General features: G+C 46.8%; 1 protein-coding gene across 1 annotated transcript in view; it reads left to right on the top strand.

Moving 5' to 3' along the window:
* Window positions 1-16,518: 16,518 nt before the first annotated feature.
* The window catches only part of LOC102425610 (protein Daple-like), a 28,711-nt gene continuing 23,517 nt past the window's right edge, over window positions 16,519-21,712 (top strand). The window contains 5 exon segments of the mRNA XM_014445443.2: window positions 16,519-16,602; window positions 17,620-17,760; window positions 18,196-18,314; window positions 19,015-19,096; window positions 19,393-19,580. Of these exon segments, the coding sequence (XP_014300929.2) occupies window positions 16,519-16,602; window positions 17,620-17,760; window positions 18,196-18,314; window positions 19,015-19,096; window positions 19,393-19,580 (614 nt within the window).

Genomic DNA, 21,712 nt, shown 5'->3' with positions numbered 1-21,712 from the left:
CCCACTAATGTACCGGGAAATGGAGAGATACAAGAATCTCCATGATAATAGGTAATGGTGTATGGAAAGAATAGGATTCATGGGGTTTTATATGTGTTTCCTTTATATGGATACTAGTGGTCCAGTGCACAAAATTTGTGCAAATTAAAAGGGAATTAATTGGAGGAAATATTTTAATATTGCTATTTGCCCTTTCTCTATAATAGAAGTGTCAGAGATGAAAGAAAATTATTAAAATGTATATGAAAAATATTCCTCCTGTCAGAGTCTGGGGCGCACTGCAGGACCCAGAGTCAAGTCCCCGTCCACCCGTGGCACCTCAAAATTGCTTGAGACCCAGACCTATCTTGTCCCACTCCCATTGGACAAGATCCAGACCTGGCTGGCCCAACCTTCTTCTGTTAAGCCCCACTGGGTGGAGGGGGCATAACCTGGGGTCCCGTGTCTAGCCCTTCTGGGCAGGGGGCACAGCCTGAGGTCCCCCAGCCTGGCGCTGGGGCAGGGGGTGCAGCCTGAGGTCCCCTGTCAAGCCCCACTGGGTCAGGGGCACAACCTCAGGTCCCTGCCCCGGCCAGATGCCATGCAGCTTCAAGTTCCTGCTGATTGCTTGTTAAGGCTCATTACAGAACATGGCCTCCACTGTGGGTGCAGCCATCTCTGTGACGGTGTGACAGTCAATTTGTATATTCTCTCTTTATTGGGGAGAATATTTCAAATAACTGATTACAAAGGTGGAATATGTCCTTGCAGCAGTTATTCCATATGCGGAGGAAGAAGCACTGAGGAGGGCAGGAGGAAGTTGGGTTCAGGGATGCAGGCATGTATGGAACCACCAAAAGTGAATGTTTAAAAAAATTTACAGTTAAATCAATTGTACTTAAACAAACTTTTAGTAATGTATAAAACTTGCCACGTCCCAATTATTTTACTCTGTAATTATGAAAGGTCTTGTCTTGAGCATATTTGTTGCTACTGTATCAGTATGTTGGAAATAAAATATATGATGTTCTACTGAAATATCTTATCATGTCCATGTTCAGTGCTATCATTTTAGCAGTTTGACACTGATGATGATGAGAATATTTACACCAGGGAAGATGACAAGTACTACAAACCTAGAATTCACTTAATGTATTATTGAATGCTTAGACTTAAAGAGAGTGATGGGCAATGTAAGCAATGCAGATTAAACCTGTGTTAATATGGTACCAGTTTATTTCAATTGTACATAAGATAAAAATTGAGAAAAACAACTTTGCTTCCAGTATTCAAAACCAATAGTTCCATATGGCAAAGAAGTCACTTGAGTCATTGAGGAATGAGTGAAATTCAAACATATGTGTTAGATGCAGCTCTGCCCTCCTATTGGTTAAAATAGTAAACCCATTTAAAAATATGTAAACCATTCTGAACAGACAGAATGACCAAAATACAATGTAACTGCAATGCTTTATGTGTTCGTGCAATTATATAGTTTTTCGTAGATTGACTTGTACGGTTTCCACCAATGAGATCGCTTCATTCGATGTGGACAAGACAGTGTGTTGACATCTAAGGTCTATAACAGATGGCACGTGAAAAACGAGAAAACTCATGAGCGGTCCTTAACAGATGGCGCGTGAAACACGAGAAAGCTCGTGAGCTGTATAAAAGGTGTTAAAAGCAGCAAGAGGAAAACAGTCAGTTACTTACAAGGGAGTAACCATAGGACTGTCAGCTGATTTCTCAACAGAAACTATGAAGGCCAGAAGGAAGTGGCCAGAAATATTCAAAGTGATGAATACCAAGAACCTGGGATGGAACACTGGGCCATTAGTAACCAAGTTTATTTTACCCAGCAAAGCTATCATTCAGAATTGAAGGTCAGATAAAGAGCTTCACAGATAAGAAAAAGCTAAAGGAGTTCATCACCACCAAACCAGTACTATATGAAATGCTGAAAGGTATCCTTTAAGAAGAGGAAGGAGAAAAAGGTAAAGATACAAATTATGAACAACAAATACACATCTATCAACAAGTGAATCTAAAAATCAAGTGAATAAATAATCTGATGAACAGAATAAACTGGTGAATATAATAGAATCAGGGGCATAGAAAGGGAGTGGACTGACTATTCTCAGGGGGAAAGCGGTGTGGGGGTGCAGGAAGAGAATGGACAAAATCATACACCTATGGATGAGGACAGTGGGAAAGAGAGGTAAGGGCAGAGGGTGGGGTGGGAACTGGGAGGAGGGGAGCTATTTGGGGAAAAAAGAGGAACAACTGTAATAATCTGAACAATAAAGATTTAGTTAAAAACATAAAATAAAATGTACAATTCAGTGGTTTATATTATATTCAGAGTTGTACAATCTAACAATTACCACTATCTAACTTTAGGCTATTTCCTTTTTCTTTCTTTCTTTGTAAAAGGACATGCTCAGCCCTAGATGGTTTGGCTCAGTGGATAGAGCCTGGACCTGTGGATGGGAAGACCTAAGACCATGGGAAAACACATATTGTTTTTGTGATTCATCACTATGCTTTAATTATGTTCAACTGGTAACAATGAAATTGGGGGTCGCCACAACATGAGGAACTGTATTAAAGGGTCGCGGCATTAGGAAGGTTGAGACCACTGGTCTAAGGTTTATTTCTACCTCAGTTGCTGGCTCATACCCAGCCTGGACCAGGTCCCGGCTTGGGCAGGAGGCAAACAACTGATGTGTTTCTTTCACATGGATTATTTCTGTCTTTCCCTCTCTCCCCCACTCTCTCTAAACATCAATGGGAAAATATCCTTGGGTGAGGATTTAAAAAACAAACAAAGGTGGGTAACCTGGTCAGAAGGCCAAATCTTCAAAGTGCATGGAAGCTGCTCATCACAGGGTGTCTGGACTGAATGTTCGAGAGCATCTCCAGGAAGGCCTGCGGGGATGGCGCCTCCACATTCTGGAAGGTGTTCTGGACTCTGCCAAGCAGGATGAAGTATTTCTCCTCCAGCGAGATGAACCCGAGGTGGTTCTCATCGAACAGGATGACGACTCCAGGGAGGCGCATGAGGTTGTGGAAGCCACTTAAGATAACATTGTGCACGCCATAGAAACACATCCTGCAGGTTCGGGGGTAGCTCTGGTCTCTTGAGCTCACGCCCACGGGCAGAACAAACGGAGCTTGCTGCTCCTCCGAAGCTGCAGCCCCGGACTCCCCGACGCTGGGCTGGGCAGGGCTCTGCCAGCCATGGCCCTGGCTTTCCTCAGTCCCGTCTTCTTGCTGCTGCTGCTCCCAGATCACCTGCTCGTCAATCTCCCGGACCACGGGGGAGAGCTCGTTGAAGTTGCGGAAGATCTGGCCATCTCGCAGCTGGATGCGGCGCCTGAGGTGGATCTCAAACGTCCAGATTAACCCTCCCCTGATCTCGGTGACCCTGGCATACTTCCCATGGAAGCTGAGTATGGCAATCTTCTTTGGTCTGAAGCTCTCGTCTTTGAATTGGAAGAGGCCTGGCCTGATGAGGTTCCCGGGTGGCGTGGCGGGAGGTAGAGGCGGCAGTAGGTCACCCAGTCATACTGCTGTCTGTCCTCCCGCACCAGCTCCAGCCCCCATTCTCTCCTAATGTGCGGTGGTAAACCCATTCGGTGGTCTCTTTGGATCCACAGGATGCTGAACCTGTCCTTCCGAATCTGCAGGTGGCGGCTGTGGGAAAAGCTGTAGAAGTCGTCCAAGTACTCCAGCGTGGCTGATTTTCTCTCTGTCAGGCGAATTCTAAAGGAGGGCTTGAATTACATTGGGTCATCCACATGGGTGTTATGGGAAGGTCTGCACGTCCCACCAGTAATGCATAAGCCATCTACCACTACATTCAGCAGTGTTCCATAGTCTTTATCTAGCTGCCACAATCCCCAAATGTTTCTGTATGGATGGAGCAGCTTCGCATAGACTTCTCCATAAGACATACTGATCATCTTCAGGTTCTGCAGGATTTCACGAACGCCATACTCTTCCCGGCAGGGCCGTCTCCAGATGTTGTAGGTGTGCAGGATGTGGTGGAATTTGGTGCAGGCCTGGGCCAGGCTGGGCAGGTTGGTGCCCAGGAGCAAGGCGAAGATTTTCACTAGCATCTCCACCGGCAGGTCCTGCAGCGAGCAGTACGGGGGCGGCATGGGGCTCGAGATTCCTCCACTCCCCGCACAGCACTGCGCTTCCGTGTCTGCATCGAGGTGCTTTTTTGCCAGAGCTGGCTTGCCCTCGGTGGCTGTCGTCTCAGCTGGGCCCTGGCACCCCTGTTGACACTGATTGCCCTTGGCCGCTGCCCTCTCAGCTGGGCCCTGACACTCCTGATGACACCGACATCCCAGCGAAGAGCCCACTCCGCAGAGGCAAGCGCATTACTCCATGCCTCCACGCTTAACAGCCACCACAGTGTGGGCAGCCGCCCCTCAGCAGGGTTTTAAGCTGGCTGGGTCCGCCCTAGAGTCCAGCCATGCCCCCTAGGGCCTAGCCACGCCCTCTCAAAGAGGAGCCAATTGTAGGACTTTAAACCCATACCCATTAACAGTTGCCTCCCTTTCCCAGTGCCCCGCCCTGTCCTCCCACCCTAACCCCAGGCAGTCACTAATCTGCTTTCTGTAGGGAGGTGCCTCCAGGGAAATGCCTATGGGGGGTGGTGGGGGGGACATTTCCCAGAAATGCAGTAAAAAATAAACACAACTGTGGTACATCTACACAATGGAATACTACACTGCGGTAAAAAAGAAGGAATTCTTGCCATTTGCAACAGCATGGATGGAACTGGAGAGCATTTTGCTAAGTGAAATTAGCCAGTCAGAGAAAGATAAATACCACATGATCTCACTCCTTTGTGGAATATAGAGAACAACATAGACTGATGAACAGGGATAGCTCCAAAGAGAGAGAAACAGTGATCAGACTATCAATCCCCAGAGGGAAAGTAGGGGAAGTGTGGGGGTAAGGGGAAGAGATCAATCAAAGGACTTGTATGCATGCATCATAAGCCAAACCAATGGACATGGACAACAGGGGGATGAGAACATGAGTGGGTGGGGAGGTTGGGGGTTATTGGGGGGATGAGGACACATTTGTAATACCTTAACCAATAAAGAAATTAAAGATTAAAAAAATAATAAAATAAAAAACATTCATGAGAATGTTTAAAAATCAGACCCCTCATACATTGCTGGTGAAAATGTAAAATAGCGGGGCCACGTCGGAAAACGAGAGTCACCCGATGGCCCAGAAGTTCCACGTCTAGGTACATACCCAAAAGAAATGGAAACATGTTCACACTAAAAACTTGTACACAATGTTCACAGCGGCGTTATTCATAAGAGCCTCAAAACAGAAACAACCGAAATACTCATCAACTGATAAATGGGTAAACAACATGTGGTATACCCACACACTAGAATATAGCATACATAAAACTTCAAAATGTTATGCTAGGTGAAAAAAGCCAGTCACAATAAAATGTCTTTAAATAGAGACACATATAAAACAAGATGATGTACTAACTGATGGATGGGCAAGCTATGATCAGAGGCTGAAAGGAGACTAGCTCTGCCTTTTGCAAACAATAATGTTTTAGTACTTGCTAGTATGTAGAGTGTTTCTGATATATTATAGAACATGAAGGGAATTTACTATAATCATGGAATATCTGTCATTTTAGTCAGAAAGTAATTTTTTTTAGAATGCAATGAAAAATCTATACTTGCAGATAATAAAATTAATGGATTATGAAATAGAAACATGAACAATTTTAGGAAGAGCTTATTTATGATGTAAACACCCCAAAGGTAAGTAAAACACTGCCCACAATCAAAGGAGATGGAGGTAAATAGAAGTGGGAAAGAGGCTTTTAAAAATATAGATTCTTATAAAGGCACTCTTCTTGAAAATCTTGTCCACAGCCTTTATAAAATTATATTAAGTCCTCACTTAACAATGTCAATAGGTTCTTGGAACTGCAGCAAAATGATGCATAATAATTACAATTTTACCACAGCCTTATTGATATATATATAAAAAAACGAGTTAAATCCCTGGGGCAATTCATTAGTGTTATAACAAAATGTTTAGTGTTAAACAAAACATTATGCGGCGACCTGCTATATGTGTCAAGAACAAACAAAAACCTTAAAAATCTCCTTCACAAATATTAGCAAAAAGCTTCAGCCATCTGTCACTTGACCAAGTAACCTTAACTTACCCATCTGCCAGAAACACAGTTTTGATCCAACTGTTCTTTTTTAACTAGTGAGTTGTGCATTGTTGTACCTGTCTCATAGTTAAGATTTTAAAATGAAAGCTACAAGATCTCTGGTAGCATTGGTCTATATATTTTTGCATGTCTATGCATACTTATATGTTAAACATGGGTCATTTTTTTCTTTCTCTGAATGGTATAGCCAAATTCATTTTTAAAGAGCTCTATTGAGATCAAGTATATACCATCAAAAATATAGAGACTACTAAAAACACATAATGAAAGAAAATTAAGTTTTTGTTTTACGTAAGTCTACTGTTTTCATCAGCTAGGAGAACAAAGTGTTCCTGGACTATTGGTCTGCTCTTAATAATAGATTATAAAAGGTTTTATTTATTTTGTTTTAAATGTTTAACCTTTATTCGACCTAAAAAGCAAAGACTTTGAGTCTTACCAAATGTTTGTCAAGGTCACTTGATCTAAGATAAACTTCTAGTTTAAGTTTGTTAGTTTAAATAAAGCAGGCATGTCTTTAGAGTTATTAGAATTAAATATAATACTTTATTCCACCTAGGTTTACTAAAAGTCAAATAAGCTCATGTTATCTCTATTACAAAATGCGTGAGCAAGAAAGGTAACCTCATATGTTGGATTGCCACTTCTGAGGAAGTTGAGACTCAGCTACATAAGAAGAAGCCAGTTGGCTTAAGAAAGTCACTCCTTAAAACTGGGTCTTTTTAAAACTTACTTTATCCTAATTGGTTTGGCTCTGAAATGAATTTCAGACATTGAGAATTATCCAATATAATAAAAGGCTAATATGCAAATTGGCCCCTCTACTGGGAGTTTGACCCAGGGGACGGAGCCAGCCGGCCAAACTCTCTCATCCCCTCCCCCTGGCCCATTGAGATGGCCCCAATCAGGGTAGGCAGGCTGGACCCTTTATGTGTACAAATTCGTGCACTTGACCTCTAGTCATGCTTATAATCATTAGTCTCCTTGGTACCTCAAAAGTTGTAAACGCATGTTCACAGCCAGTAACCACCAAGAAGATGATCTCCCTAAGATTAGAACATCAAAAAAAGAGCAAGGAGAATGACTGACTTAAAAATGTGAACCCGACAGCATTACCTGTGAATACCCCACAGACTCAGCAAAAAAAATAATGGAGGACTCCAAATCAGTAGCACGAATAATGCCAATGCCTCAAATATTGACCACATCTCTCTGTGTGGCTGATAATCTGATCAGAAGGAGGGGAATTGTTAAAAACAAGACAACAGGCCAAAAATGGAGTTGCTTTTACTAAGTCCCACATCACCAAAGGCAAGACTTAACCAGAAATGTACTCTTAAACCAGTCAATCAGAAATCACCTGATCAGCACTAGATAGACCCGCACCACCCCCTAGACTAGAGGAAAGTAACTGCCTCCAGCACTCTACTTTTCTGCTTACTATAACATTCTTTCCCCATTCTATTCTGGCTATAAAAATGTTTCATTTTGTACAGCTTCACAGAACTCCTTTTTATCTACTAGATTGCATGCTGCCTGATTTAAATTGATCTTTGCTCAAATATGCACTTAACATGCCCTAAGTGCCAGTGACCATAGGAGAAGCCAGATCCGCCAGACTTGAAGTGAGAGCCTAGCTCTGATCTCACCACAGCAGTGGACCAGGCTTCTGAGAGGAGACTCACTGTGACCGCATTTCCGGGGTTGCTGCCCTCTGGCCAGAAGGGGGCGTCATCCCGCCCCTCGCTGCTCCCTGACCTCCACCAGGAAGTCCCGCCCCTCCCTGCTCCCTGCTCTCCCCAGGAAGTCCTGCCCCTGGTGGAAGTTAGAGTCCCTGCCTCTGGAAGATCCTGGCTTTCCAGTGCTCATGGCCTCAGGAAGCGCGAGGCAGGCAAGGGGCCCTTGGGATGGAGCAAGGAGGGCGGCAGGTGGGGCCCTGGAGCAGCTAAGCCCGCGGTGAGGAGTCCCTGCTGGGGCCTCCTAGGCCAGCCCCGTGGTGGAGCAGCGCCCATTGCAGGTGGTCCATTCCCTCCCCCAGGAGGAGGCCAGGCCAGGCCAGGACAGGGCAGGCCTGGCGAGGTCCTCCCGGCGGGACCCCCGCTCTGCAGGCACCAGCTGCGTAGGGAGCCGCCTTCTGAGGTCGGGGTTCCCTCCATCCTCACCTCGCCAGGCCCGCTGCTCCCTGCAGAGTGTGACGGAGCCCGGGCCTTCCTTGTGCCCCTGTGGATCCAGAGTTTCCCAGTGCCCCCCCCACCCCCACCTCCTGTGTCAGACTGGGACCCCCCCCCCCCACAGCCACGTGGTTCTGGCCGGGACAGGATTGCAGGGAGATGCGGGGACAGCCGTGGGCCTGAGGTTATGGCCACTTCTCACTTCACCTTCACTGGTGGCGTGAAGGGCACCAGCAATGATAGTTCCAGGGAAACCATTGCGGGGCCTCAGCCCATGGCAGCCCCTGAAGCCTGTGTCCAGCTAGGAGCTCTCAGGACACTGCGCCCAGGGAACCCCAGTTCTGTGGGGCCAGGAAGGTCCTCCCGGGATGAGAGGAGCATGAAGCCCTTGGCGTCAGTCACTGAATGGCGCTTGAGTCACTTAAAAATAAAACCAGGTCTCTGCTGATTTGTGTTAAAATCCCATCGAATGAATGTAAGTGCTTAAATAACCTCAGTAACATGAACGGTATTGCTATTTTTAAATGCTATATTAAGTTTTATTTTGAAGACATCAATTAAATTTAAAATTTGAGAAAATTTGATATAATTAAATAATCCCATTCACTTGTTTAAAACATCCAACTTGAGTGGCTGTTATGCATGAGTTTTTCTTGATATCTAAAGAATTCTAATTTCTTTTTAAAGTTATATTTGAACAAAATATAGTGCCTCTTCAGGTTTATCTTTAAAAGGGGCTCGAATGGGGAGTTTACAGGTTACATTTATGTGTTGACTAAAGAATATTCCAAGTCTATAGGATCTGGCCTCTGTGAAGTCATCGTCCCGTCCTACCCATAGGTGCCTTTCTCTGGGGTCTTCTAGCATTTAGTGTTTACAGTCTAACCTGTTGAGCTCACCTGCACCCACAATTTAACTAGCCCCCACTAACCTGCTCTCCCCCCAGTTTCTTTTTCTGGCTTTTGTTCCCCAATGTTTAAATCTTTCTCATCCAGTGTCCATGTGGCTGGTTATACCTGCTAGTTGTCTGGCACAGCTGTGTTCCTCCAGGTCTAGGTCTCACTTCCTGACTGGACTGTTGACATCCATCCAAGCCATCCTACTTCTCCCTCCTCCTCCTCCAGTCTCAGCCTGCAGTTCAGAATGAGTGCTGTTAGATATGCATCCTTGTGCAGCGTTACGGACAGAGATGCATTTGAACACTTCTAACAGTGCTGTTTTTCCAGGGAACCAGATGGCTGCTGATCAAAGCACACCACCTTGTAGGAGATGAGAGGGTGTACTTACACGGGAGGTTTGAGTGCTATGGCAGATTGCTCTGTGCTTCATTCACCAGTCTGTGCTGTTGTGCATCAATACTGTACACTCAGACAGGTTTGCAAAGATTATGCCCTGTGGTAGTGTACACACTATCATATGCATATCTATGTGTTAATTTTTAATATGTTTTTGTTAACTTCAGAGAGAAAGGGAGAGGGAGAGAGAGAGATAGACATCAATGATGAGAAAGAATAACTGATGGGTTGCCTCCTGCATGCCCCCTATTGGGAAATGAGCCAGAAACGCTGGGGTTGTGCCCTGACTGGAATTGAACTGTGACCTCCTGGTTCATAGTTCAATGTTCAACCACTGAGCGACACTGGCCCGACTTATGAATTAATTTTTAAAGTACTGACTCTTTCAACATAAACATCTAATTTTGTTGAAAAGAAGGATCCCTGAGAGTACCTTGCCAGCATGATTGTCAAGTGTGTGCTCGCAAGGTTCATTGTTCCTGTGCTGGGACCTCCCCAGTCACAAACCTGACTGGCAGCCATATCAGACTTTCCGTCAGCGTGGCTCTCACTGTTTTCTCCACACTGGTTATTCCCTGAGACAACACTCCATCCAATTGGCAGCCCTACCCAAGCTGTTTGTAGCCAATTTTCCATATTAGTGGCCTATCTTGGCTCAGGCTTTAGTCTTTACTAAAATCTCAAACAAGCAGCAGCTGGCATCAAACCTATCAATAAAAGGCCCAAGACTCTGCACTAGCACCAGCCTGTTTTGCTTCACAGCTGGGTCTTACCTGGGCACTTCCTAGCCCAAAACAAATAGCAGCCATCTGCAGATCTCTCTCTAGCTCCTGCTAGGTGGCCCCAGGCAGTGGCTGACTTTACACCTCTTGGAGGCCCCAAAGCCAATGAAACTGGTGGACAGCTTCATATCATAACAGATTACAGCTCTGCACATCCACAAGCAACACACTCAAGGAGCTGACTCAGTGAGCACCAAAGCCCCACTGAAACAAGTCCTGTTCCATATGGGTGTCTCCTGCACAGCAGCTCTTCCATTTTGGATGCAACTGGTCCTCACAGCCCATCAGCCTGGAAATCAGTTCCTCCCAGTGATGCCAACAGCAGTCAAGTCTCAACTACAACAAGACTGTGCACAGCACACAGCACACACAGGAACATACCTAGAGGGCCCTGCTCAGGTGACTGGGGATTCTGAGCCACTAGGCCCTACAGGAAACCTAATACACAAGTTCTCTCTACCAATTCCAGGAGACATAGTAGTTTTACCTAATACATAGAAACAAATACAGATACAGGGAAGCTGCCAAAATGCAGAGACAATGAAACATGTCACAAATGAAAGAAATGGAAGTAAGCAAACTACTGGAGACAGTGTTCAAAACAATGGTTCTAAGGTTACTCAAGGATCTTCACGAGAGTTTCAAGGGACTTAATGAGAGCTTCAAAGGAATTAATGAGAGATTCAAGGGTCTTAGTAAGACTTTCAAGGATCTTGGTGAGAATGCCAAAGATGTAAAAATAGGACCAGTCAGAAATTAAGCATATACTAAGTGAAATAAAGAATAATTTACAGGAATTCAACAGTAGAGTAGAGGATTCTGAGAATCAAATAAATGATTTGGAATATGAGAAAGCAAAGGACACCTAATAAGAAAAACAAAAGGGAAAAGAATAAAAAGGTATGAAGATAATGCAAGGAGCCTCTGGGACAACTTCCAGTGTACCAACATTCCCATTATGGGGGTGCTAGAAGGAGAAGAAAGAGAGAGCAAGATCTTGAAAACCTATTTGAATAAATAATGACAGAAAACTTCCCCCACATGGTGAAAGAAAGAGTCTTACAAGTTCAGGAAACACAGTAAGTCCCAAACAAGATGAATCCAAAGAGGTCCACATCATAACTAAAATGCCAAGCGTTAAAGAAAAAGCAAGAGAAAAGCAATTAGTTACCTACAAGGGAGCACTCCTATGACTGTCAGCTGAATTCTCAACAGAAACTTTGCAGGCCAGAAGAGAGTAGCAAGAAATAATGAAAGTGATGAATAGCAAGAACCTATAACCAAGACTACTCTACCCAGCAAAGCTATCATTGAGAATTGAACGTCAGATAAAGAGCTGCACAGACAAGAAAAAGCTAAAGGAGTTTATCTCCACCAAGCCAGCATTACATGAAATGTTGAAGGGTATTCTTTAAGAAGAAGAGGCAGAAGGAAAAAAGATAAAAAAATATGAACAACAAAATGGCAATAAATACATATCTATCAGCAACTGAATTTAAAAATCAAAATAAATGAACAAGAAATCTAATGAACAAAATAAACTGATGAATAAAATAGAATCAGAGGCATGGAAACAGAACAGACTGACAAATCTCAGAGGAAAGGAGTGAGAGGGGTATGGGAAGATATTAAGGAAAATCTTATATGCATATATGCATTACCTATGGACACAGACAATAGGGTGGTGAATGCCTGGAGTGGGGTGGGATCTGGGTAGATGGGGGCCCTGGAGGGCAAAGGGGGGCATCTGTAATGCTCTCAGCAATAAATATTTTCCTAAAAAAAAGGATATTTAGATGTGCCCTGATTGTAATCAAACTGTGACCTCCTGGTGTCATAGGTCGATGCTAATAAATATATTAAAACTACTTAATTATGATATATACATATATAAGTAAAAATAAAATATGGTCTGTGTTTCATTTATTTCTTTTTAGGTGCTACAATAAACCGTAATCACAATAGAATTTACCTATGTTATCCTAGCCTTTTTATATCATCCTATCTAATAAAAGGCTAATATGCAAATCAACCTAATGGCAGAAAGATCAAGCTATGACACTGTGACACGCACTGACCACCAGGGGGCAAATGCTCAACGCAGGAGCTGCCCTCTGGTGGTCAGTGGGCTCCCACAGGGGGAGCAGCTCAGCCAGAAGCTGGGCTCATAGCTGGCGAGTGCAGGGGCAGTGGCAGTGGCAGGAGCCTGCCTTTGCAGCAGAGCTAAGGATGTCCGACTGCCCACAGGGAGCCCCAGACTGCGAGAGGGTGCAGGCTCGGCTCAGGCCTCTAGCAGTTCGTAAAATATGACCTACAAAATTTCCTGCCTCCCACCAAAAACTGTCGCCTGTCATACCTCCTCGATTTGTTGTGTTTGTTCTGTGGCACTATTGAACACGTGGCACCAGATACTGTCAGAGGGGGAGATTCAAGACATGACAAGGTATGTTCTATTTTTGACACATCTTTATATATCACTATAAACTGTATAATAAGAATCCTAGCTAATAACTTAGGTAGAGTTTCCAACAGAGTCCTCTTTCTGGTGTTGCCTTATCTTTACTTTTTCTCTCCTTTGCTTTGTATACATGAACACATTATGGTATCTAGGGTTGTGGAGGGAAAAGATAATAGAAAGGTTAGGACATTCTGGATTTCCCTTTTTTCAAGGTTTACTGCTGAGGATCATCTATTGTTTTATAGAGTAACTCTTTGTTAAAGGGAACTTCAAAAGCAACTAATTCTTCATATAATAATTTTTACGTAATTTGCATGAAAAGGATTTGTATCTTGAGCAAAGCACCAGTGGTAACTCTATATAAAACCAAAATCATTCATTTTCTGTTGCATGGGACCTGCTGTTTTAGGAATCAGCTGAGCCACAGCACAGTGCAGAGGTGTCACTGAATGCGCAGACTGTCCACTGCTCCTGTGTGAGTCGCGCTTGATGATTTTGGACAGCGCTGGCATTATTGATATTTGTTAGAAAAATACATGGGATATATAGTTGGCTGTGTCACCTTAGGTTGATATATGCTTTCTAAGAGAGCATTGAAAAGGGAATCTTTCCTATTTTTTATTTCCAATTGTGCTTTTAACTTTGTAGACATACTGGAGACTTTGTTGATTATCTCTCCCACAGAAATAATCATTGTAACACTCCTTGGAGAAAGAAAATCCAAGATAGTCTCTGTTTTCCTAAGCCCTCTAAAGCAGCAGTCGCCAACCGGTGGCCCGCAGACCATTGGTGGTCCGTGAGGTCCGAAAGGTTGGCGACCACTGCTCTAAAGAGCTCAATTTTTTCCTTCCCACTTTCTTTGTATTTGCAAAATGAAGGCTGGGAAGAGGCTTTCTAAGTAATTATGTTATAAAATCTAGGTCACATATTTTTATTTCATGAATGAAAGGGTACACACCTGTCCAGTTCTTTATCTTTTTTAAAATATATATTTTTTATGGATATTACAAAGAGGAAGGGAAAGGGACAGAGAGTTAGAAACATCGATGAGAGAGAAACATCAACCAGCTGCCTCCTGCACGTCCCCTACAGGGGATCGAGCCTGCATCCAAGGTACATGCACTTGACTGGAATCGAACCCAGGAAGGATCCTTCATTCTGCAGGCTGACTTTTTATCCACTAAGCCAAACCGGTTAGGGCTGTCCAGTTGTGAACACTTTTGCTTTATTAATAACTTTCTCCAAGTAAGGGATTCTGACTATTTTTTGTTTCTCACCTTCCCCTCTTCCTCATTCCCTTGCAAAATCCCACATGTACAGTCCACATATCTTAAGTGTAGAGATGTTTGCTAATGACTCATCATATGTTTAAAGACTATTATTCAACTTTTCACAACTAGGAATCTGATTGTAGAGCTCTATCTATTGATTTCCAATCCAATAGCAGAACATTCTGAGAGTCTGACTCAGATGGCAGTAAAACTGCTTGTATAAATAAAATAATTGAATTGTTGGTTTAGTTTGAGTCAAGGTATTCTCTGAAACTATTGGGAATTTTGGTAGGAATTTATAACTATTAAAATTTGAAAATTACTTTCTAAGTTTTCTAAGATCTAATAGAACCAATTTTCTTTTCATCCTAACCTGATTTTAGAGAGGGGCGGGGGGAGATAGAGAGACAGAGATTGAGAGAGAGAGAGAGAGAGAGAGAGAGAGAGAGAGAGAGAATGAGAATGAATCATTTAGGTAAGAGAGAAACATTGATTGGTTGCCTCCCATATTCAGCCTGACTGGGGATTGAACCCACAACCTAAGTATATGGCCTGGACCCACAACCTTTCAGTGTATGGAATGATGCTCCAGCCAACATTGAGCCACAGCAGCCAGGGCATGGAACCGGGTTTCAGGAAAGAAAACCTTATATTCCTCCTAGAATTTCTGCATCCCTGAGGTCCAAAGTTCAGCTAAGTCATTGAGAGTAGATGGGACACCTTGAGGCCTTTGAGTTGATTGAATGAGCGATAATGTGTGCAATGTGCTCATCACTGTGCCTGGCTTGCACGCACTCTTGTGGTTTCAGTCTGCCTGACCCTGTTTTCTATGTCACTGTTATGTGTTTTCTTTAAAACAGTTCTAGTCCCATAAATTTTGCTGCATTTCTCTGAAACCTTGGCCCTGAAATTTGGAAGCAGAGAGTTTAAAATTTTAGCATCCAGTTAATATCTCATTGGCATAAGCTCATATTGGCAACCATTATTCAAATCCTGATTTGCATAATCATAATGGAAGTAATTTTCCATATATCAAGAATCTCTAAGGTATGTGTAATTTGCTGTGTTCTCAGTTCAGGTAACTACATTTATAAATTTGTTTCCCATTTAGATCACATTTTGTTTTGCATTATTTTAAATCTCATCATGCTTCCCACAAATGAAGGCTATTAGATTTTTGGGAGGTTCTATAAGAGGAATTGATTTAGGTGCTTTATGAAAAAATAACACCTGTAGGTGGGCTTGTGCAGCATCGAGCGTGCGTGGACTTTAAGGAATTTGTAATATTTATTGGAGCTGGATAGTCACTAAAAATGCTGATTGGTACTTTGTCCCCCCTCTATCATAAGTCCAAAGATTTCATTTACTTAAAAAAATTAAATTTATTTTAAATCAAAATAAATTTTTTAGTTAACCAAAATAAAACCATTACTAGTTTAGAAAATAATTAAACACTTTTAGTTCATTGATTGACAGCCTAGGTGTTTAAATTTGTTCTGACATACCTGCATATCTGTTCTCTAAATGTCTTTCTTGCATGTGCTGGTTTAATGCTCCTTGCACAGAAAGCTATGCACAGGCTCTTTTTGTTCAAATATTTCCCAAATATGCAGCTTTATTTTGTTCATTTTTCTTTCCTCTAAACGACTTACTAGTTAATATTCTATCAAATCCTTTTGTAGGCAGCTGACTGGTGGGTTTAGGTGTTGTAATGTATGAACTACTAACTGGAGGGTCTCCGTTTACTGTGATGGTCAAGAGAACTCCCAAGCTGAGCTACTAGGTCAGACTTAACAAAATAAAATGAATGGTTACTTCAAAGGAACTGATCAAATTTCTGCAATTTGGCTGGTGGAAAAAATAATTAAAAATGGAGATTGGCAAAATTATGTTGAAGTGGTTAATTTACATTTATAAGTACATAGGATGTAGACATAGACCTTTTATATTTCCTCATATTTCATGTGCCCAGAAAGATTTTAAATTTCATAGGGAGTGTGTCATCATTTTTGTGTATTCCAAAGCACTTAGCATTGACAGGGAGCTGCCACAGCCCCTGACACAGCTGTGTTCCCTGCTAGAGCCCTTTGGAATACGGGGCCCAGAGCAGTTAGGAATACAGGCTCAAGAGCCGTTTAGAATTTGGGGCAAAGAGCCTTTTTCGAATGTGGAGCAAATAGCAGTTTAGAATGTGGTGCAAATAGCAGTTTAGAATGTGGGGTGAGGAGCCATTTGGAATGTGGGGCAAGTAGCCGTTGGCACTGCTTGGCACAGAGCTGGTGGGCACAGAGACGGTGGGCCCAGAGCCTGTGTGCATAGCGATGGACGGTGGACACAGCCTCAGGATGGACGTTACTGTCCGAGAGCTCATGGAGCTCTTTCTGCAGAGCCCGTTGGTGGCAGGGGTGAGTACACCTGCCTCCCTGTCCCATTGCGGGTGCCCTGGCTCCTCTCCCGCCACCCTGGGGTCTCCACAGACCCCACCCGCCTGGGCCCTGGCAGTCCTGGGACTCAGGGGTCTTCACAGGTTTTCAAACTGGGGCAGGGGTCCTGGCCTGGAGGCCTGAGGGGTTTCCTACTCTGGAGCCCATGCACCAGGTGCAGGACCCCCTGGCGCTTCCAGCCCTGGACTGAGATGAGTTCACCTGCTCCTGCCAGGGGGCTAGGCTGTGGGTCCAGGCTCTAGATGGTTTGACTCAGTGGTTAGAGTGTTGGACTGCCCACCAAAGGGTCGCAGGTTTGATTCCCCATCAAGGGCATGTCCCTGGGTTGAAGGAGGTGATGTCGGCAGTTGGAGGAGAGGCTGCCCAGTGAGGATGAGGCCGTGGGCCTGCGCTCACACCCGCAGAAAGGGGGAACCAGGTGGTCCTGTGTGGCCTGTGGGGATGAGATCCAGGCTCACCTGAGAAGTATTTCAGGTTATGAAATGTTTCCTCAAAAAATAAGATTGTCATGTTTCTCAACCTTCTGACATAAGCGCTCTAATATTTTGACATCTTCACGTTAGATTTTATTTGAAGAATAAGATGCTATCCCTCCTGACCCTCCCCTCCCAAGGCTTACCCTCTTTGTGTGACACATGGATGGACGCGACTGGAATCCCTGGGACAGTTGAGGGAGCTCCCACACTGGGTGGAGTGCTGTCTGGTGGGAAGTCAGTGTCCTCCTTGAGCTAGTGTGACAGCAGCAGTGGTGTGTGAGGAAAGGGCTCCGCTGCAGAGTGTGGCTGCACTTGCTGAGGAGCCTGCCCGCCCCCCACAGGAACTTGGTGGCTGCGGGTTAATAATGTCAGTGAGGTGGGTCAGCTGTGGGAGAGTGGGCCTAGGTCCCAGGGGGCGTGGCCTTGGGAAGTGGGTGCTCTCAGGGACCCTCCGCTGCTCCCTGCCCGGCCTCCGCAGCACCTTACCCTTGTGTGCCCTCAGGTGACCCGCCACCAGGAGAGCCTGTTGGACCTGCAGTGGTTGGAGGTCCCAGACATGGCCCTGGGGGAGGTGGAGTACCTCTCTAGCAGCATGACCTGTCGCCTCAGGAGGGTCTTAATTGAGCAAGACCATTGCAGGGAGGTGTGTTTGTGGGTGGCCCAACAGCCTGGGGGACGGTGGGGAGGGGCCTTGGTCTGGGGCCTAGTTATGGCCACGCTCCTCATCCTGACTTCCTCTCAAGCTGCACATTGTCTGTCCTCCTGGCCCATTTCCACGGGGGCAGGATGTGGGCACTTTCCCTGCAGGGCACAGTCCCCTGAGACACCTGTGTGAGGACAGAGGTTGAGCTTGGGGGGCCTGCTCCATTCACTCGGCCCTTCTGTTTCACTAAATATATTCTCGCTTCTTAAAAACTCCCCCACTTTCTCCTGCCTCCCTCCTGGCTTTGCAGTCTCGGCTGCCATCTTCTCTTTTACTTTCTTCCATCTTTTAGTCATTCTTCACCACTTTCTAGTGCGGGCACTGTGCCGGGCACAGGAGCACGCCGGTGAGACCCCTCTGTCTGCCCTGCTGTAGCTGTTTGTGACCATGACCCAGGAGTGGAACACCAGCAGCCGCCCCAGCGAGGACACGCAGCACCTGGCCATGGAGCTGGTGGACACCAAGGCCACCCTGCGTGGTGTCAGGCAGGAGCTGTGAGTTCCCCAGTGACCCCGGTCTTTCTGCTCTTGTGCTGTGTGTCACCACCCATTGCTCGCACATGTGGTTCACTGCCATGCAGTGCAGCAAACGGGGCAGCTCTCACAGTGCCCTGGAGTGACGGGGCTTTGCTTTGAGCTGGGTCCCTGTTGGGCCCTGGGCTAGCCCACACTCTTCCCTCCCCGGACCTGCACAGCAGGGTTCTGCTGGACCTTTAGGGCTCCTGCCAGTCCAGACATGGCAGACTCAGAGCAGCAGCCTGCCGCTCAGCCTCGGGCCTAGTGTGGGTGCTCTTGGCTGGAGGGAGGATGTGTCTCTCCCGTCCCGTCTGGTGGGCCTGTTGCCCCTTTCGTGCAGCTGGTGATGGCACCATGCCCGGTATCTGGGAAGCTGCCAGCCTTCACCTCCCTGCCAGGGGGTCTCCATGCCTGCCTGGCTGTGGAGGGAGCAGTGGCTCTGGGGGCTCCTTCCATGTCTGCACCCTCAGAGGAAAGCTCAGGTCTGTGCTGAAGTCTGAGAGCAGCAGTGACAACGTAAAGCTCACCTTGGACTCCAGAGCGTTTTTGCAGCCCCACGTGTAGATGCCCTCCTCACGCCTAGAAGCCAGGACCCCCTCCTTCCCCACTTTGGTCTCCAGGTGGTGGGCTTTCCAGGTGCTTCTGAGGAACCCTCACCACGTGTTCTCATCGCCCCCAGGGAGGAGAAGACAAAGCAACTGGCAGACACCAGGAATCAGTTGTACCAGCTGGTGCTGGAGCTGCAGGAGGCCCGGCACAATGTGAGCAGGAGGCCTATCGTGTGGGCCGGGGGTGGGGGGCTAGGACGCACCAGTCACCGGAGCCCCAGGTCCAGGAATGTGACCTGGGACACCTCTCCTTCCCGCTCAAAGTGGCGGTGCCCGAGAGCCAGCTGTCCTGGGAGCTGCTGGGGGATGATGTGCTTCAGTGACAGCATGTGGGGCCCACACACAGGGGCCTGCACATGGACCAGCTTGGCCGCTCCTGGCTTCTCCTGGGCCTGCAGGGACTTGGGCCTTTCCCTGAGCCAGGTCCCCTGCCTTTGCCCACCTCCCAGAATATGGAGCTGGCAGCCAGAGCCCAGGCTTCCTGTGCCCCGGTCCCTGAGCTGGACTCCCTGAGGGAGAAGGCGAGCCGCGTGGAGAGGCTGGAGATGGAGGCGATGGGCCTCAGGCAGAAGCAGAAAGACATAGTAGAGTTCTATGCATCCCGCATGAAGGTGAGGCTGACCAGGGTAGGTGGCCGGTGGGCACTTGGGTCCTGGAAGAGCGGAGAGGGGCTGCGATGTCTCCCCAGCTGGCCCTCTCCCTGCACCGCAGACTGACTGCCAGACCCCTGGGCTCTCTCTGGTAGTGGAAGGAATAGGATTGGGAATGTGGTTGAAAGGCCCTGATTCTTCTAGGACTTTTCCTCTTCCTCCTTCATGCCACAATGATGACCTTCTATTCACTAATCTTTTTCTTTAAGACTCCTTGTAATTTCTATGGCTAAATCTTACCAGGACTGCTTCCTCATCTATAAAACAGAGATAACTGTACTAGTCCGTGAGGTTTATACAATGAAAGAGGTAAAACACCTGGTATTTGGGCAAGTCCCATATGAAGCTCTCCATGGTGTAGCCTACTCGGATCCCGAGGTTATGGGTCTGTTCAGAGGAGGGTGTCAGGGCTGAGGGGGGATGGAGACCAAGGCCCAGGCAGGGTAACTGACGCTCTGACCATGCACCCAACTGCCTCACGTGAGCAGTGAGTTCAGGACCCTCTCTTCCAGGCATGTTTGCTCCTCCCACCTACTCAGGGAGTGGCTGTTCGCGCAGGAATGTTGGTGGATCACTGCTCTGCTCCCTGGGGACAAGGCATCCTGGGTGCTGTGCCCTAGCAGCCCGGCCCAGGAGGGGTGGCAGTGGGGACCAGCTCTTGGCTTTGTCCTGGAAATGGCCCCCTGGCCCAGCTGGTGATGAAGGGCATCAATCTGCAGCACAGACAGGTGTGGGGCACGGGCACCCTCCCTCACAGGTAGGAGGGTTGCGGAAGGTCATGTGCAAGCTTCCCCAGGCTGTGGCCTCCGCAGCCTCCTGCACACTGGGGACCTAAGGCAGCCCCCACATCTCAGCCGACACTCTGCCCCATGGATGGGGTGGGTTTCAGGGCTCAGCCCCTGTCTCCATGTCTTTTCCGGGCCTGTCCAAGCAGCCTCGCTCAGTCATGCAGACGCAGTGACTGAAGGCCTGTGTGGCACCAAGCCCTGCGCCAGGAGCAGGGGATCTAACACAAAGCAAGACTCGCTCCTGGCACTGGGGAGCTTCTGGGCTTTTGCAGGGCTTCCCATGGGAACCCCTTTTTCGTGTTCTCAAGGTGTGTGCCTCTGGATAACAGCAGCAACATTTCTCATATTGATTAATAATTTTTCTCTGAAACTAGCAATGCCTTACACTTTGCATTAGTAAATGAATTACAAGAGAAACAGAGTGGTCCGTGGAGGCCAGGCCACATAGAGAATGAGTCACACTGTTCTCCGAGGCCCATGTGCCGGGGCCCAGGGATCAGTGAGGACAGTGCTCACGCCAATTCCGGCTGGGTTTTGAAGGCTGGGTAGGAGTTGGTTGTAAGGATGAATGGGGCAGGCTGTGCTATGGAACTCAGGGCCTGGGATTATGGTGATACTGGTGAGTACTGGTGGGTAAACCGGCTGGAACACTAGATCCGAATGCTGGGGGCAGTGGCCAAAGAGGAAGAGTTGGACCTTCTTCCTGCGTGAAGCCCCTCCATGTACTCTGGCTCACATCGCTGATACTAGTCCGGGCTCCTTAAGGATGGGGTGCAGGCTGCTGAAGGCAGTGAAGCGACAAGTCTGGAGCTCTCCAGCCTGAGTTCAAGCCCAACTTCACCACTGGTTGGCTTTGTGACTTGGGGCTCATTCCTTAATTGACCCAAGTCAGCCTCTTCGTGTGTAGGAAGGGACTGTCCCTGCCTCCCTCTGGGGGCTGTTGTGCAGAGTGAATGTGGCAGAGACAGAGAGCACCTAGTGCAGGGCCGGGGACCGGCAGGGAGGGGGCCGCCAGGTGAAGCCAGAGTCAGTGACCAAACCCTTCCCGCTGCCAGGCTTTGACCAGAATCGTGTCCACTGGAGGTAGGTGTATGGTTTCCTCTCCACCGAGAATCTGGGGTTCTGACCCATGTAGGGAAATGAACAGGTGATGGATAAGCAGGAGCTACCGGCCTGCTCTCATGAGTGGGGCAAGCCTTGCAAAACTGCTCCCTGAGAGAAACAAACACATCCGCGAGTATCAGTGCTCACAAACTGTGAGGGCATTCAGGGGAGACTCTAGATCCGCCTAAGACATGAGTGGCGCTGGGAGGACTCTGGAGGGCAGGACC

Source organism: Myotis lucifugus, unplaced genomic scaffold (assembly GCF_000147115.1).
Source record: "Myotis lucifugus unplaced genomic scaffold, Myoluc2.0 scaffold_453, whole genome shotgun sequence".
In the NCBI taxonomy this organism is placed as follows: Eukaryota; Metazoa; Chordata; class Mammalia; order Chiroptera; family Vespertilionidae; genus Myotis; species Myotis lucifugus.
Note: the sequence above shows the minus strand (reverse complement) of the source record. Positions and strands in the feature narration are given on the sequence as shown.